This window comes from Physeter macrocephalus, chromosome 16 (assembly GCF_002837175.3).
Source record: "Physeter macrocephalus isolate SW-GA chromosome 16, ASM283717v5, whole genome shotgun sequence".
Lineage (NCBI taxonomy): Eukaryota > Metazoa > Chordata > Mammalia > Artiodactyla > Physeteridae > Physeter > Physeter macrocephalus.
In genome coordinates this window covers 61,200,098-61,219,501 of record NC_041229.1, presented here as the reverse complement: position 1 = coordinate 61,219,501, position 19,404 = coordinate 61,200,098, and the positions used below count along the sequence as shown (strand labels likewise).

General features: G+C 40.8%; 2 protein-coding genes and 1 pseudogene across 2 annotated transcripts in view; 2 read left to right on the top strand and 1 right to left on the bottom strand.

Annotated features, from left to right (window-relative positions):
* The window catches only part of LOC129392863 (olfactory receptor 51E2-like), a 16,572-nt gene extending 16,259 nt beyond the window's left edge, over nucleotides 1-313 (top strand). Inside the window, exon 2 of the mRNA XM_055091371.1 lies at nucleotides 1-313. Coding sequence (XP_054947346.1) covers nucleotides 1-313 — 313 coding nt within the window.
* An 8,662-nt stretch (nucleotides 314-8,975) lies between these two features.
* Nucleotides 8,976-9,961, top strand: LOC129392887 (olfactory receptor 51I2-like; annotated as a pseudogene).
* A 4,413-nt stretch (nucleotides 9,962-14,374) lies between these two features.
* Nucleotides 14,375-15,328, bottom strand: LOC102988557 (olfactory receptor 51E1). Its single transcript, XM_007119299.1, has one exon. It carries the CDS (start codon nucleotides 15,326-15,328, stop codon nucleotides 14,375-14,377), a length of 954 nt encoding a protein of 317 aa, XP_007119361.1.
* Nucleotides 15,329-19,404: the final 4,076 nt, after the last annotated feature.

The window sequence follows — 19,404 nt, the reverse complement described above, 5'->3', positions numbered from 1 at the left end:
TTCCCTGCTCCTTGTCCTGTCCTACACTCTCATCCTGCCCACGGTCCTGGGGCTGGCCTCTCCCAGGGAGAGCATCCGGGTCCTCAACACCTGTGTCTCCCATATCCTGGCCATCTTTGTCTTCTTTATTCCAGGTATCACCATGTCCATGATCCACCATTTTGGGAGGCACCTGCCCCCCATTGTACATGCCCTTGTTGCCTATGTGTACCTGCTGGTGCCCCCTGTGCTCAACCCCATCATCTACAGTGTCAAGTCCAAGCCCATCAGGGAGGCCATGCTCAGGGTCCTGAGGGGGAAAGGTCAGAGTTGATGATGCAGGATGCCTGCAGGATTGGGGCCCTGAAAAGTGTTTGGTAAACCAAAGAATTAAACTTCTGGATAGATCAAGTCCCACCCATAGCTTCGTTTTGGGCATCTGGGAAAAAAGGTGATAATTATGAGAGACTTTCGTTTATTTATTCTCTCATTTATTTCACAAATATTTTCTCAATGCTAACTTTTTTCAGGTCCTATACTAAGTACTAGGAACACAGAAATGATTTATAAATGGTCTTGCCCTTCAAATATCTCACCTTTGAATATATATGAAAAATACCCAAGGGGGACTTCCCTGGTGGCGCAGTGGTTAAGAATCTGCCTGCCAATACAGGGGACATGGGTTCGATCCCTGGTCCGGGACGATCCCACATGCCATGGAGCAACTAAGCCTGTGCACCACAACTACTGAGCCTGTGCTCTAGAGCCCGCGAGCCACAATACTGAGCCCACGTGCCACAGCTACTGAAGCCCGCATGCCTAGAGCCTGTGCTCTGCAGCAAGAGAAGCCACCGCAATGAGAAGCCCATGCACCACAACAAAGAGTAGCCTCCGCTCACCACAACTAGAGAAAGCCCGCCGGCAACAACGAAGACCCAATGCAGCCAAAAAAAAAAACCCAAATAAGAAAGTGTTTAATACAGTGTAAAAAGCTCATTGTTAAAGGTTTGTGCAGAATTCTGGGTAAGCAGAGGAGCAAGTTATTTACCTCAGTGTGCTTTGACTTTCTCTACAATGGGAATATTATAGTGTCTATCTTATAATGTTGTTATAAGGATCAAGGTATGGAAAGTAATGTACAACGTATAGTAAATACCAATAAAAGTTTTCTCTTGTTGTTATGGTATTAATCACTCATTTATTTATTTATTTATTTATCAGAACCAATGTTTGATCTCTGGCTAATTTCTGAGACCTCAGAAATGAACCAGACTCAAATTTTTGCCTTTGAGAACCTCATAGCCTATTTGAGTAGAGAGAAAAATAAGTAGGCAACTACGATGACAAGTAATAAGTTAATGATGCAGGGTAAGCACAGGGATGTGTAAAAAAAAAACCCAGTAGAACTGACCGGTTTATGAGTTTTCTGGAGGCTCTGTCTGGCTAGATCCTTTGAAAAATAGAGTATATTATACAGATGCGGGAATACGGAGTAGTTTGGGGCAAGTGGAGAAAGAGTAGGAGAGGATACTGCAAATGGAGGAAACAGTAAGTTTGCTTTCTTAGAAGAACAAATGGTTTAGTGTTATTAGAGAAGAGAAGTGGCAAAAGATGAGGCTGGAGTAGAAGGCAGGGCTCAAACAAGCAGAACTTTTAAAAATATAGTATATGCAAAGGGAGTTGGGTCTCTTCCTGGGTACAAGTATGGTGCTGCTTCCAGTGGGTCATGATCCACTCTAAAGAGCAAATGGGATTTTGAAGTGAGATCTTAAAGGGATCTTTGTACGTTTATACAGCACTTACTATCTCCTACTTCATATTCTAGTGATAATGAAATTACAGTGACTCCCATATCAAGGATTTTTTTTCTCTTATTTGTCTCCTAGAAGTAAAGGCCCAGCAGAGAATTTGTGCTTGGTGATGATTTGCCAAAGTGAATTTTCCAAAGACTAAAAGGGCAGAACCACACCCAGAAGAGAACTCAGTATTCTAGGTCTGCTGAAACTTTAGAGCTTTTATTAAGTTGAAATAGGCTGTGAACAGATGGGAAGAATATTAGACTAGACATCAGAAGACTTAGGTTCTAGTACCAACCTTGATATTATTTTCTTCCCTGTGTTCTTTTGAAAAACACTTTCTCAAGTCAGAGTATTAGTTTCTGCATTTGAAATATAGGGATAATAATACTTCCTTCATTCCACCACAAGAGGGATAAGATAATAAAATGAGGAAAAGAAATAACAAGGTTCTTGAAATCCAAAATAAAGTACATTTCTTTAAGCAAATATAGTTCCTAAAGTTTCATTTCTTCCCCTATTTTTTATAGTTTGTGATGAAATTTAAAGAAAATATCCCCATGACCATTGGTCAAAGTTTGGGGGATTACTCTTAGACAGAGGAAATCAAGGCGGATATAAGAAGAGGAAAATTGAGAAGTTAAATGGCACACAGTTTGGAAAATGTCTTCTTCCTAAAGTCTAAAACTCTTAGGACTGTGTGTAAGACTCTTAGGTTGATTTCTCCCAGAAGCAAATTTTGAGACAAGACTTAATTACAAGTAGTTTATTCGAGAGGTTTTTCCAGGAAGTATTGTTAAAATAGAGAGAGAGAGAAGTAAGAAAACCAGTAAGGGTGAGTGATTGAACATGTTACCTGTGTGAATAAATGGGGTGAAAACTCAAGAGTAATTTGGAAACACAGTGTAGAATATGCTTCAGAATTATCACCACTGTGGAGCCAGGAAGGTGAGCTATTTACCCTCCAGTTTGTCATTGGCTGAGAGCTGCTTCCTAGCACTTCATGTCTGCCCCTGTGTGATGGAAAGAAACCCTCCAAATGGGGACTCATCACTGGGATGGATGGAGGAGGAGGAGGATGCTGTCGGGATAGAAAAGTGAGTGCTGAGGGTTATGGGAGGGATACTTGGTGTATACCACACTCTTCCCCTGGCATCACTCTGATCACAGGTTTACACTAAGTTAACTGCATCCATCACTCATCCTTCATGGTGGTGGCAATTTCAGAAAGAGAAAGAAAGGAAAAAGATTTATAACTAAATGTATAGAGGAACAATCTAGAGGTCCCATTACTCTGACTGGTCCCAAGGTAAAATTAATATTCATAATTTCCCTCCTTTACCACCCATTCTAAATTCCACCCTTTCATGGTCAGACTTCTGCAGGTTGAGGCTACTTACCCAACAGCAAGCAAACCAGACCTTTTCCTTAAGGAAGGCGCCACTTTTATAAGCAATTTATTTGTGTTGGTCTCTAACGTTAACAAGTCAGACATTCAGCAGTGGCAGTAACTAGATTTGCCTTGGGGAAAGGGAGTTTATTTCATTGGACTGTTGCTTACCTCCATCTGTGTCACCCTGGTCACTCAGTACAGGGGCCCATCATGCAGGCACTGGGGTGAAGAGGGACAGAAGCTTGTTGGGCACTGGAAGTGTCATCCTGTCATCCTGTTTACCTGGTTGTTCAGCGCTTCCTTTAGGATGGAGACTCTGGTGAGCATTAATGTGAGACATAGATTTTCACATTTTAGTTACATTCTCATATAGCCATTCACATATCTTCTCCAGACTTTTTGGTTTTCAATCTTCCAATATTGAAATATTTCCAATATTTCTTCTTCCAGGCCTCCTCACTATTCTTCAGGACCACCTCTGAATAAAACTGTAGTGAGGCAGCACTATTTGTTTTACTTCTACCTACATATTAAGCCACTCCAACCGTGAATCAGGCCCAGCTTACTTCCTCCTCCATCAGTGAGACATAGGGAAATCCCCATGAGACTGTAGGTACAGCTGAGGAAGAGGCATTGATGCAAAAGAGACAGGTGACAGGAAGTCTAGGCCACCTGTTTATGTAACTCACTTGTGCCTGCTAAACTTGTACCAGTATAATTCATAGTACTGTCCATACTCACCCTTATGACATGGGTAGGCCTGACAATAGCCATATAAAATAGGCAATTTTAGTCACATAGTCACTTGATGTCCCATGATCAAGTGTTTAATTCCTATTAGGGTCCAGTAACATTCCTATACCTGTCTTTTGAACAGAGAGGACTCTGCTGGAGACAGCACGGCCTTGCTCCAGAATCCTAGGAGTCTGTGCTTCACCTCTCCTATTAGGGCTTTATAGAGACTTCACACATATTTATCTACCACAGATACAACAGGCATCATGGTTTTACCAAGTTATATGGCCCAAGTGACATAGATTCTTGCATCACAGACTAAACCTGCTGCAAAACCCTCTCTTGTTCTAGGCCCTCTCAAAACTGACAGCCTGCTACACACCTGTTGAATTATTCCTAAGTGTATATGTGCTCTCTCTAAAATCCAAGGAAGACTAACAGGTACTGTGCCTCTTTGCTGACAGCAGGAAGGACAAGGTGCAGTAACATGTCCTTTACCTTGGAGAAGGTATGCTGACAGGACACAGAACACTAAACCTATAAGAACTTCACTGATGTGTCAGGCAGCCTAATATTTGAGGACTTTATCTCCCACTCTGTGATGTGTATATGTCTTACCAGGGTATTCAGAGTACTTACCACTTCCTGGTTTCCATAACTTGGTAAGTTATCTCAGTATCCATGTCCAAACATCATGTTCCTTCAGTTCTTGAAAGCCCTTTTGGTGAAAAGCATCTTTCCTTCTGTGACATAGGCATTGCTTCTTTTCTCATGACCTACTGAGTGTTCCATCTAGCTATTAGTCACAAGTAGTCTCACCCCCCAGGTTGGCTAACTCTGCCTCTTTCCAGCAAATAGAAAGATACTCTTTTTAAAAATGAGGTGAACAGTATAGATGGGTCACTGATGCATGTCGGTGAACCTTTTTGAAACATGTCTTAGAGAGGACTGGGCTAGATAACCAAAGAGTCTCTATATTCCAGAGAGTTCTGATGGCTCATGTCTCTAATCTCCCTGGGTTTTCCTTTCTCCTGAGAGCTCCCTTCAGCCTCCTCCATCTTCCTTACCCTCTCATCACATGTTCCCATCCCAGGGGTGAAGCTCAGCAGAGAGTAATTTCTCTGTGACACAGAGGCTGATGTCCCTGGAGATGGGCTGCATTTCCCTGCAGCAGCATAATAGGGGAGTGTCTTGGCTGCAGGGTCTTCCTGGGCTTCTATAGGATATGGTACAACAAAACAGCCTGGGGAAGCAGCCAGGGTGAGTAGCCAGGGCTGAGACTCAGACCCTTCTCTATGCCCAGAGTCCTGGAGGGCACCTCTTTTACCTCCTCCTCTCCTCCTCCAAAATAAGAGTCAAATAGAAATAAGTGACAGAAGGCAGAGGTAGCAGAGAAATATGGAGACATGGGGTATTGAGTATCCTCAGTGGTAGTTTCATATTCTGCATAAGGGAGAGATCAGGAGAATCTCTTGCTTGAGGCTTCTGATTAGCTCAGAGAAGGGCTCAGAGTGCCAGACTCTATTTCTAAGAATGACGCCTATACTGATGATCTGAATTGGTAATGGTTAAGGATACAAAATCTCTTCTGGGCTGCCATTCTAGAAAAATAGAAATGTTCATGCTTGGCAACACACAAGCATAGTCTGCAAATCTCTCTAGTAAAATTTTCATTCATCAAAACAACCACATTCCCAAGGTATACCATACATTGTGCTGAATGGAGCCTTATCAATATAAATCAGAATTACTCTTCTTGGGAAGCTCAAGTTAGCTGAGAGGAGAGAGAAATCAGAAATTACCATGTAAATGATTGAATGATTGAATGGGGTCGAGACATGAATGAACAAACAGCAGGGAAGAAAAAAATGGTTGGGCATGGGGGAGGGTTGTTTAGCAAAAACAAAAGGTTAGGAGCAAGAAAACCTTAGGGGAAGGGTATTTAGAGGGGGGAAAAACAGAATAAAGTAAAGAGGTGAGAAATTAAAAAATAACTCTATTCCAGGAACACTGGATCTTGCAATCATAGAATGCCAGAATTAGAAAGATGGATAATCTAGTCCAGTTTCCTTTTACAGATGAGGAGATTGAGAACCATAAGGAGAAAATGACAAATTTTTAGTAAGCCTGGCACCAGGGTGCAATCTGTGACAAACAGATTGGGAAGAACAAGGTATTTTGTGGCAAACAGAACCAAGATTAGATCATTCTACGTTCTCTCCTCACTAGACACTTGACTTCTCCAAGCCTCAGTGTCTTCACTGATATACATGGAGAAAGATCTATCTCACGATGTTGTTTCAGAGTTGAGGGAATTCATTGTTCATCAAAACTTGACTAATAATTTTTAATATGTGTCTTATATAACCAGCATAACTCAATGATACAGTGGCATAGCTGGGTCCAGAAATCTCTTCTCTAATTCTCTACATTAAAATAAGTTGAAATGCATCATATCTGTTTTATGCTGTATGACAGTTTTACTCCAGCAATTACAAACCATGGAGAGAAAACCAAGGGTCTCTGCCCTTGCAGTTGCCCCAGAGATGCTAGAGCCTTGAAGGAATGTACATCCAAGTGACAGTACAGAGCCCCAGGTGAATGCGCTGATGGACTGGCCTAGAGAATGATTAAGAAGTTCAGTGGAGCAGGGATATGCCAATTTCAATGTGGTGCCTTAGGAAAATTGGGCTGATTAAAGCAGTTCGAGAAATCTGCAAAAGGAGGGAAGTGGTGGAGAGAAATGATACCAGCCAAGCAACCACCCTAAGAAACCATAAGAGAAATGATGAGATTATGAGCAATTGAATTAGGGGCTGAAAAATGGGAAGGAGAGCACAGATGTAAGGCATATTGGGCAGATAGAATGTGTGGATGAAAAGACATCCATTATCTTTAATTCTATACAGATCATCCAATGGTAAGATTGTAAGTACACATATGTCTGTGAGAGCCCCTATCACACTTCTCAAAGCAGAGTATGGATAGACCCAAATACTTGAGATCCATTATTGACCTGTTATGAATTCATTTTTTCAGACATTTAACCAGAAATTTCATTGGAAATTTCTTCTATACCCTGTCATCCATAAATCAAATATGTTTCTGATTCTATGATGCATTATTGCCTGGGATAAGACCTCAACCACACTCTTCTTCAAAATCAACCACTGATCCTAGTATCTGGAGGATAAGGAAACAGAAATTTTCTTTTACTTCCTCTCTTTCATGAGTTTGTAGATTTGATTATTGATTCTGTCATTTATTTATTCAAACAAGCAAATATTTGAGAATCTGCTCTGTTCCAGGCACTGCACTATGCAAGAGCTATGTGTCAGCAAATAAAACCATATGGCTGCTGTATTCATGGCTCATACAGTCTAGCAAGAGAGAACAAAAGACTTCAAGGAAAGAAGCAATCATAAAATTATAAAATGTGTAGAATAGTATAAAGGAAACTAAGAACGTGTGGGGTGAGGATAATGGGCTCTGGACACCTACTTAGTGAGAGTCATCCCAAATGGTCTCTGAGAAAATGATATTTAAGATCTAAAGACTGAGGAGCCAGCCATGAGAAAAGCAAAGAGAGGGATATTGGATGAACAGGAAAGCCCCAAAGTGAAGAAGTAACTTGGCTTTTTTAATAAACTGAAATAAGGTCAGTGTGGTTAAAGAATACTGAGCAAGCCTTAGTCCGTTATGTGATAAGGGTGGAGAGTTAGGCAGATACAAGATGATAGGGGTTGGGGGGATAAACTGGGAGATTGGCACTGACATATACATACTACTGTATATAAAATAGATAACTAATAAGAGCCCTAATAGCACAGGGAACTCTACTCAATACTCTGTAATAGCCTATATGGGAAAAGAATCCAAACCAAAAAAAAAAGAGTGGATATATGTATATGTATAACTGATTCTCTTGGCTGTACACCTGAGACTAACACAACATTGTAAATCAACTATACTCCAATAAAAATTTTTTTTAAAATGATGGGTCAATATCATCATATGTCATCATATCACAAGCATTTTATCAGAGTGCACTGGGGAATGATTTAAGGGTTTTAAGCAGGGGAGTAACATAAACCAGTCTCTTCCCTGAACCTCAATTACATCATCCCTAAAGTAGGGAGAGTAATCCCTTCGGGGTCTACTTTGTCTCATTTAAAGAAGAGGTCACAGAAAAGAATATTGGATTTGGAATGAGAGAGACTCAGATTCAATATCCAGGACTACAATATATGAGCCGTTCATTCAGAAGTCAGCCACTAGAGTTGAGTCTCAGTTTCCTCATCTGTATAACAGGAGGGGGAAGGTGGCCTTGTCCAAAGTCTCTGTTGATTCTGAGATGGAGAAATTCAGTCAAAAATGCTTAAGTGCAAATCAATCAATTTATTATACTCAAAAATGTGTCATACAAAAGTCAAGAGCAAGAAAAACATGTGACCTTAGGAAGACCTGGTTTCAGGAAGTGCAAAGCCATCTCCATGGGGGAAAAAAAGCAGCTTCTCACTCTTTCAGACACTCTCTCTATGGGACTACAGGAACTCTCATCTTTGCCTCTTTCTGCATATCTGATTCAATTATCCTTATCTCTCTCTTAACAGGTATTCTCCTTTTCTCCCTATGCACATGGAAATAACACATCCTCAATTTGGCCAACAAGTAGACAATGACCAGTTTCTCTGAACTCTAATCACTGTTTCCTGTAGAGAAATTTCATTTCATCAGCTCATACCAGAGCTCAATGTTAAGGATGATGAACTTTTGCAGGATAGATAAGATTATGTAATAATGACATGACTCTTAGGGCCCAATACTGTGGATGAGAGGGAACAGCCTTAAAAAGAAAGTTATGATTTTTATAATAAAATGAGAAAATCTAGGCAAATGCATTAGCATAGTATATGGAATATAATATAATAGGGAGTCAGTGAAGATTTAAATTGTTATCATTATTAGGTTTTAAACATATTGGTGAATAGTACAACCAGTTATGGAATTGATTTTTAGAATTTGGATTCAATACTAGATTTTTCTTTCCTATCATCCTGGATCTTCTGCCCAGATTCAAGAGATCACATCTTTCTGGAGACCTCATCTATCCCACAAGGATGCTCCCTTCCTGGTCCTTTGGCAACATCTCCTTCTTCCAGCCACCTGCTTTCCTGATGATTGGCATCCCAGGGCTGGAGGCTGTTCATGGCTGGATCTCCATCCCCTTCTCCTCCATGTACACAGCAGCCCAGCCCTCACTGGAAACTGTCTGATTCTCTTGGCTGTGAGGAGGACCCCCAACCTGCACCAGCCCATGTACTACTTCCTGACCATACTGGTGGTCACCGTTGTGGGCCTCACCTTGTCCACAATGCCCACCACGCTGGCTGTGCTCTCGTTTGACCATTAGCTCATTGGCTTCAATGCCTGCTTGGTCCACATGTTCTTCCTCCACTCTTTCTCCATGGTGGAGTCCTCAGTGCTCCTGGCCATGTCTTTTGACTGCTTTGTGGCCATCTCCAACCCCCTGCGCTATGCAGCTGTCCTCACAAACAATGTCATCATGAGGATGGGGCTGGCCATTGTGACCCGTGCTACCTTGCGCAAAATTTCTGCCCTGGCAATAACGTCCTGTCTCACTCATTCTTTTTCCAGCCTGATGTGATGAGAAGAGCCTGCGATGAGATCACCATCAATATATGCTATGTGTTCTATGTGGTACTGTCCCCTGGGGGCATAGATTCCCTGCTCCTTGTCCTGTCCTACACTCTCATCCTGCCCACGGTCCTGGGGCTGGCCTCTCCCAGGGAGAGCATCCGGGTCCTCAACACCTGTGTCTCCCATATCCTGGCCGTCTTTGTCTTCTTTATTCCAGGTATCACCATGTCCATGATCCACCATTTTGAGAGGCACCTGCCCTCGCATTGTACATGCCTTCGTTGTCTATGTGTACCTGTTGGTGCCCTCTGTGCTCAACCCCATCATCTACAGTGTCAAGTCCAAGCCCATCAGGGAGGCCATGCTCAGGGTCCTGAGGGGGAAAGACCAAGGCTGATGTAATTATGAAATATCGCAGGGTCTGGGTACCATAAAAGACACTTTCTATAGCCTCATAGGAACCTACTACCCTCAGCAAACACTGAAAATTTCTAGTCTAGGCTAATTCAGTGGGAAGACCATCAGGCTTCTTCATGATACAAGTGGATGTTCACCACTTACTTTGTACTAGAAGCAGTGCTGAGGATTAAAGACAGAGAAATATATTAAATATGGTCATTTCTTTATAGAAACTCACAATCTTGTGCCAGGATAAAGGCATGTAAATACACAATTAGACTGTAGACTTTATACATACCATAATAAAGTTCAGTGCAAGAGATTACTAGGGACTGCAAATCCATTCTTGCCAGAACTGTCCTAGGAAGATCGGACAAACCTCTATAAAGGGGAGAATGTTTAAATTTCATCTTGAAAAAATATATAGAGTTTTTCTAGGCAAATTATGAATTAAGAAAGGAAAATGTAGGGAAAAAACACAAGGAAAAGGCATTTTTAATTTTTTCATAAAGTTTTATTGAACAAGTGAATAAATAAATGTGTTGATCATGTGATATGGTACCACCCACCTCAGCACTAACTCTTCTTGTAACCTCTCTCAGGAATGTCCTTTTCTCCAAGAGACCCTCTTGCTTGACAGATTCCATAATGAAGTCTGACACTGACAATTGCATCCTCTTCTATAACCCCATTTCACATCTGCTCCAGTTTATCCATACCCTCATTCTTCAACTTTGTTAGAATTAAAAGTCCTACATCCTTGTTGGCTCCCTTAGGAAGGGAAATGGCAAGTTCTGCATCAGCTTCATTCCCTTTGGATCAAATCTAAGATGAAAAACTGAGTTGCCAGGGGAGTGGACAAGAAGCTTGAAAGTACTTTGTTTAAGAGATGAACAATGAGTATCAACTCTGAAAGCCTAAACCAATGTTATAATATAATCCTTTCCCAAGTTCAGATCTGCCTATGTCGAGAAGGCCAAAAAAAAAAAAAAAAAAAAAAAAGAAGGCCAGACATAGCGGAAGGCAATGACTCTTCACATGTATGTCTATTTTATCCAAGGGAGTCTTATCTCAATGTAATTAAAGGAGTGATATAAGATATCTTATTATCTTAAATAGACACAACTCAGAGGTCTCACTCAAACCTTTCTGAACTGGAAATGGTCCAGTTCTAAAGGTCTTTCAAGATGTCTGGGAACATTGAAGAGGGAATACTTCTTTTGGCCTGACAAATCATAAACAGCTTCATTTAATAATGTGTTACTAAAAAGAAAAATGGCAAAAATCAAATCAGACAACAGAAATAGAGTGAAACAGAGGCTTTAAAAGTACATAAAATCAATGAGAGACACCAAGTAAAGTGGCTGAATAATATGGTATGTGGAAAAATTAGAGATATTATACTGAAAAAGTAAGATAGGAACAGGTATAAAAGGGGAAAGGAGGCTACTGTCATTCTGAGAAGTGTGAATTTTTATGGGAAGTAATAAAAGATATCTGATGATTTTTAAGCAGGGAAATTAATCAGAGTTGTGCTTGGAAAAACTCCTATAAGCTATGTGGGATTTAGGACTGATGCAAAAGATGTTTAAGGCAAGGAGACCAGTGTGGAAGTTTTGACAATTGTCCAAGCAACAGAGGAGTATCTTGACTAGAGAACAGCTAGTCAGAATTGAGAACACAAGACATGTTTACAAATCATTTCTAGGTAAAACCTAAAAAAAATGAGTAAGGGACTTACAGACTGAAATTTCACATTATGCAGACTTCTCTAGGACCCAACAAAGGTCCAAATAGCTGAGATGGTGGGGCCAGAGACGAAAATATCCAAATAAAGGAAATGGGGAAGGTAAAATGATGCCCATGTAAAATGTATATGATGAAGGTCTTTAAACATACCCTAACTTCCAACCAAATCTCCTACAAGAGGCAGCCTTTTCCTCTTACCCTAGTTCTTAACTCCAGGCTCTTCTGGATGACCCAGTAAGTATTTATGAAGTAAACGACCAGATATAATTTTGTCTCTGTATCTGGCATTTAGTACTTATTGAGAAACACAAGAAGGTGGTGGTGGTGGTGATGTGTATGTGTGTGTATATGTGTGTTTGTATTTACATTCACCAAATGGTTAATCCATTTAGGATCAAAACCATGAAACTTTATCCTGAGCATATAAACTATCATAAACTTGGAATCCTTTTTGAAATCTAAGATAGTGGCAGCATCCCCAGGAAAAGAAAAATATGTGTGTCTGTCTGATTTATCTCTTTATTATCCACCTGTCTATGTCTCCAATGGGATTTCAGACAATATAATACAGATACACACATTCATCATATGTGCATACAGAAGCATGTACACAAACACTTATTAAAAATCTGGAAGAATAAACACCAAAATGCTAACAATAATTATTTTAAGGTGACAAGTTTATTGGAGTTTTTATTATATTTTTATTTCTTTTATATTTTCAGAGTGTCTAAGATTTTTGTTTACAGTGATCATATACTGGTTTCCTAATATGAAAAAAATCTGTCTCTTTCTCTCTCTTCTCTCTCCTTCATTCTGTTTCTTTCGATTTCAGTGTCAGGGCACTATCAGGAACTGGGATGACTCTCCAAACAGTTCAAAGTGACCAAAGCCAGCACTGACTCTAGTTTATGCCCCATGCTCTGCTGGCCACCACTCACCTGGGCATAGCAGATTCCATATTGCTCACAATTCTCATCTTCTGGATTCCAGTCCAAGAAATTAGATATGCTCTTTCCATATCCTCTGTACCAAGTAGTCCTGTGCTACTAGCTCTAGCTGGAAAAGTCTGGCCGGCCATGTGCCATGCTCTCTACTATACTACCTGCTTCTCACACTTACGTACCTCTCTTTTGGATGGAGATCTCATTCCTCCCCCATTCATTCCTACTGTACTCCTATAGTGCCCACACCCCTCCTTCTCATTCTGCTTCTTCGGGGAGTGCTGTGCTTGGCTTGTAGGGCTCCTGGGTGGGCCTCTGGAACCATACTCATGCTAAGTACAGCTATCAGGGATGCAGTCTTTATTGGGCTCTCCTATGGTCTTGTTCTCTGAGCTTTGATGCTGTGGGCATTCCCTGAAGGGTAGCTCCGAGCCCTGGGAATACATGGTGTTCACTTATGTACTCTATTCACTTTCTGTGGACCTATGTTTGACTTAGCCTTGCTTCCTGGCTAGCCACCCGGCCCACTGGCCCTACTCAGTCTCACAATGCTTCCTGCTCTTGACTCCCTGGCCTATAACCAACCCTGCTCTTTCTGCCATGAGCTTCTAGGTTTTCTCAGCTGCATCTCTCCATGTAGTGTCTCTCCAGATATCCAGTGAATGTCCCTACTGCTAATTATACTATTTCCCAAACTAGCCACTGTTTGGGAATTACCCAAACATACTCCTGTTGCTACTACACAAGTACAATGGCAAATAGGCCAGGAACTATTGAGATTAAAGCCATCAGCAACATTAACAGGAAATTCCTAAATACAATACTGGATGAGTGAGAAAGGAACTTAAATACTTCCCCTAGAAAATGCAAGACTCTGGAATGTCTAATTCACTATCCCACTAGTCTAACATTCCCTCCTCACAATATGGGATTGGGCATCAAAAGACAATTTTTTTTGAGCCTGCGTGATCTCATTGAACATCAGTTCCCCCACTGGTACAATGGGGGTAACTAATCATATTCCTGCCTAAATCAAAAGGTTGACAAGAAAATTGGAAATTAAGGAAAAATTTTCACAGTCTATGAAAATGCTCAGAATACAGTATATCATCTTTCATTAATGTAGATAAATATAATCTTTTTGTGAATTTACTTTCAATTTTTTCTTAAGGATTGCTACTCAGAAGAAAAGAAATTATTTTTTCTCTGTGGTCATTTTGAAGAGGGAAATCCAGGTATGTCTCCTTTCCTAAGATCCAAAATGGTAGAGGATTCTGAAGAGGAAATCATGGTTTTAAGCCAGATTATCTAACTGTATTATATTCTTGTATTTATTTTATTTTTGCCTTGCTTAAGCCTTTGGTAAATGTCTTTTAGAAATATCACCCTTATCTCAGAATGCTATAAACTATCAGCGCAAACAACCATATGAATTTTTTGGACTTGAGAATTGGACTGAATGGTTAAGTGGGAAGTAATAATCCTCCAACCACAACTACCTCAAAGAACTAAAGGGTAAAATAATATTGAAAAATAAGGACTGGGAGTATACAGTTCTGCTGCCCCTACTCGCATGGAGATTCTCCAATCAGTTTCATCTTTGAAGGATCAGCTGTTCTTTCATTAAGAATTTTTTTCCTAATACTGTCTTCCAAAATGTTGATATTAAAATCTGAATTGAAGGACTTCCTGTGAAAAAGAAGTTTGATTCCTGACACCTAGGGATCAGAAGTGTGGGTGGTCACATGGAAAAGACGAAGGATACGCTGCCGGATCTCCTTTGTCTTCACTCCGTAGACAATAGGGTTGAGCACGGGAGGAACAAGCAGATAGGTGTTGGCCATGATGACAGGCAGGAGGGAGTCATGCCGCTTGTCAAACCGGTGCACCATAGACAACCCAATGAAAGGTACATAGAATATGAAAACAGCACACACATGAGAGACACAAGTACCAAATGCCTTTGCCTGGGTTTCATGTGTCAAGCCCAACACAGTCTTGAGGATAAGCAGATATGACAAGGAGATGAGAAGTGAGTCCAGGCCAATGGCAGAAATGATGACAATGAGGCCATAGATGATATTGACGCGGATGTCAGCACAGGCCAGCTTCATGACATCTTGGTGTAGGCAGTAGGAATGGGAAAGGATATTGGAGCGGCAGAAGGGCAGATGTTTGATGAAGAAAGGCAGGGGTGCCATAAGTGCAACACCCCGTACCACAGCAGCCATACCGATCTTGGTAACACGAGGCAATGTTAGCACAGTGGCATGGCGTAGTGGGTGGCAGATTGCCACATAGCGGTCAAAGGCCATGGCCAGCAGCACCGTGGACTCCATGCCAGATAAGGAGTGGATGGCAAACATCTGTAGCAGACAAGCATCAAACTGTATGGTAGTGGAATTGAACCAGAAGATGGCCATCATTTTGGGCATGGATGAGGTGGATATGAGGACATCAAGGCCAGAAAGCATGCAAAGAAAGATATACATGGGTTCGTGTAGGCTATGCTCCGTCCACACAATGTAGATGATTGTCAAGTTACCTAGCACGGCGATAAAGTAAAGGGAGCACAACGGGAAGGCCAACCAGAACTGAGCTTCTTCCAATCCTGGCAGGCCTATTAGAATGAAATATGTGGCACTGGATTCGTTGCCACTGGGATCCACCATAGTGAAGAATCTGAGCTGTGACCACTGCCAGGCAGGTAGAGGCTGGAATATAAAAATAAGCTATTGTCAGATCCTCCAGAATTCCACTGCCATTTTTCTTTTCCTCCACCCTGATGTCCTATTCTCTGACCAGAACTCTAACTTCATTGCCTATCCAAACTCTGATTCTATTCTAAACTCAACCTAACTATCCTTCATAACTCAAGGCCCAAATGAGCATTCATCCAGTCTTTCTTACTAACCCCACCTCTAAAGTTAATTCTGAAAACAAATGAAATACTAAAGTAAAAATTCTAAGCATTTTAAATCTTTTAGTTCACCAAGGATAGGTTATTGACTAAGTACACATCAGACTTAGATGATAAAAATCCCCATTGCTTCTATCTTATCCTACCTTATGCTCTCCTATGCTTAATACCCACTGTAATTCTAATTATATCATTAGACTATCTTTAAGACTAATCCCAGTCCAATGTAGTAATACTCTAGTAACATAGATTAATGCTGAAATCTAACCTTATCACTAACCCTAATGACCTCGCCAATTCTAGCCTTAACCCTAACTTTAACAATAACCTAAGACTTAACTCTAGTTGTTATTTAAAACTTCATAACACCTATTTTATTATGATAACCCTTAATTTAATTTTTAAAAAAAGACACTAACTTCATCCTGAACTCTAACTCTACATTTCACTCTTGCCCAAATGTCCGCCCAAAGTCTTACACTTGTTCAGACTGCCCAGTTTATATCATAAAAGGAACAATGACTGCAATGAATTCCAATGGTGTCCCACTCAGATTCCCTTCATCAAGCCATCTATATCCCATTTGCAGTGGGTGTTGAGTACTAAAGGCTCAGAGTTCTCCCTTTCCACAGAAAATTTTCCTTGACCAAATGAGAGGCACTTCACCCAGGAAGTTATGTTATCCCCACCAGAGCACATCTAGAAGTCAATGAGTGCCTAACACAAAGATACAAAAGGCCAGCCTCCTTGTCTTCAGGTGGGACCGAAGCTGTGATGTAATGTGTGCTTCAGAGCTTCTTGAGGAGCCAAAGCTGAAGCTGGTCTCCAACTGAGACCACAGTCTCACATAATTTTCTTTCCCTGCTCTATCCTACTTCCCTCACTCATCTTCTCATGACAATATATCCTTTAAACAAGAATTGCTACCTCAAGCTCTGTTTCTAGGGGACCCACCAGGCTTAAGAGAGTGGGACTGACACAGAGGACTAAACCTGAAAGATGATGGCATTAAAAGCACTGGAGGAACAATCAATCCTATACCAGGGTTCCAATATCCTTGAATCTGGCTATTAAAGTGATGGATATAAGTAGAGATTGCTGAGGTGGGAAATGTCAGATTTGAGTTTCCTCAGATCATATCTCTCTGTTGAAACAATTACAGAGTTAACTACCTTCCTCCCTTTTTTCCTTTCCTCCATTCACAAATATTCACATGCTCCTACTATTTATTAGATTATATAATTGTATTTACACACACTATATATGTGTATGTATTCCCTCTCTCTCTCTCTCTCTCTGTATATATATATATATATATAGCTGTCTCCTCTTCCCATTATGAAAACAGTGACACTTATTGCTAGGGTATATTTAAGATAATTTTATCTTGGTAAGAAAAAAAGAAGGGTTAGGTTCTTAAGATCTGTCACTTGACAACTGGGGTAGGGGCTTCTGCACGGGCTACCAGACAACAGTTGAATGCACAGAAGAGCTCATGGGCAGCATCAGGAGGGGCTTACACCATTCACTGGGCTCAGGATGTGTTGATGGTCTTTGTTCCACTGTTGAGCTGTCACCCAGAGGTTCCCTCAGACGAGACACAAAGGAGAAAACACTGGGAGCTTGAGTTTTAGAACAGAGAGTGACAGAGTTTAATTTAAACAACTGGAGGGAGAAGAAATAAGGAGCCATGCTTAACCAAGAACTTCAGGCTAAGAGGCCAAATTCTTCAGTGCACTTAAATCTTCTGTACTGACCTCTCTGTAGCATATGACACTGTGATCCGTTCCCTCCTTCTTAGAACTTCTCCTTGTTCCTCTGCTTCTCCTCATCTCTCTCTGATCACTAGTTCTTGGTTCTTTCTGGGTCTTCAGCCTCCTCCACTTGACCCTTAAGCATACTTTTAAATGATAATGCTCTCAGAACTTTATCCTCAGATCTCTTGTCTCTACATACACTCTCCCCAGGCCATCTCATCTCCTTCAGTAAAACCCACTATTTACGTATAAACTATTGATTCCCAAATCTACTTGGGAAGGCCTGAATTATCTTTTGTGATCAGATTCATAATTCTAGTCACTAAAAGAGTCCACTGAGCTGTGTCTCAAGCACATCAAACTCTTCATGTCTGAAGATCAAAGTCTTCCAGAGGCAGTATTGTAGAGCTTAATGATAGAGTATGAGCTCTAAAATTGATCCTGGATTCAAATCCCAGTCAACAGCTTTGTTAGCTGTGTGATCTGGGGCAAATCATTTAATCTTTCTAAGCCTCAGTTTCTTTATTGTTAAAATGAGGATAACAGTCTCTGCCTAATAGAAGTCAATGAGAGGATTAAATGAGATGAGTGTAATGCTTTTAACACAATGCCTGGAACAAAGTAAATATGCAAAAAATTATATCTGTTGTAGTTAACTGTGTTCCTGTAGTGTTTCTTTTTTTCTATTAAGGTGGCCTAAACAGACACATGAGCTAAATACCCTGATTCTCATGGCCATGACCCTAGTGTTAACTTTGTCATCAGCACAATCCCAATAATCTTCTACCCACATGAAATCAGGTCACCATTTATTGTTTAAAAAATACCTTTGTAAGCTCCAAATTAATTCTGGAATAAAGATAAACTACTAGGGTGGGACAAAGCTCTGTCTTTCAGCATTCAGCCCTAGTTTCTCTCTCACCACTCCTCACCATGGTCCCTATGCTCCAGGCACACTGGAATACATGCCATTTCATAAATGTAGCATTGATCCCATGCCTCTGTGTCTAGTTGTCTTTCTTACTTCTCTTCCCTTTGTCATGGTCCTCCCAGATTTCCCTCTTTAAGTTCCCACTGGGCAAAATCTTATCTTCCACATCCTGGTTTACTGTCTCTTTCCTATGCACTTTCCTAAGCCACTTTCCCTTGGGTATGATTAAATGTTTCCTGCTCTGTACTCCCAAAGAATTTTGTTTAGGTCTCTTTTTATGCATTTACCATTCTGAACTGGAATTATTGCTATGTTTATTTCCCACTAAATTACTAATTCCTTAATGTCAGGGACCCTATCATATTGATTAATTAGTGTTTAGTTAATGTTTGTTGAAAATAAAAAGGAGTTTTATCAAAAGAAGAATTCCTCAATAAGTGTCTAACAAGGGTAGCACAGCCAAGGGGGTAAGAAAGACTGCCATTTGTCTGAACTATAGAGATTTTTGAGAAGAAATGAAGACTGTTTGGAAGGTTAGGGCAGGGTGGTTATAAGTTCAGAACAAGAAACTTTAGAGTCAAACAGAAAAGACCTTTCTTACCCAGGGAGCCAGAGGGCATGAGAATAGGCATGTGGAGAACAGGGCAAGTGCAAAGCCTTGGCTCTAAATGAATGTAAAGTGGGCATGCAGCATAGTCTGTGCCCAAGGGAGGGGGTGACCTAGGATCCCTGACTGGAGACATTAGCAAAAAGGCTCTAGTGCTCCAGAGGGTCAGATATCAATACCATCCAGAAATTTTACATGGACAGACAAAGTAAAGCTGGGCAATTCCCAGGATAAAAATGTGCTGCCTTAGGAAACATACTGCAGAAGAATCATGGGTTGGCACATTCAACCCTATTACCTGGGTGGGTAAAGTGATGTGTTGAGCAGAACCCTGGGACTAGAAATGAGAGTCTCGGGTCTAAGTAAATGCAGAGGACATTAATAACCTCATTGTGTTTCTGCAAAATTAATGAGGTCAGGAATGTCAAAAGACGTCATAAAACAGCATCACAGTGTACAAAGCAATTTTTTTCATGTTTCCATAAAAATGGGGAATAAGGTCTCTGAAAATGTCTGAAGTTTCCAAAAACTTT

What these genes read in the sequence shown, in the direction of transcription:
- LOC102988557 (XM_007119299.1), bottom strand. Translation starts at nt 15,328, where the DNA reads ATGGTGGATCCCAGTGGCAACGAATCCAGTGCCACATATTTCATTCTA.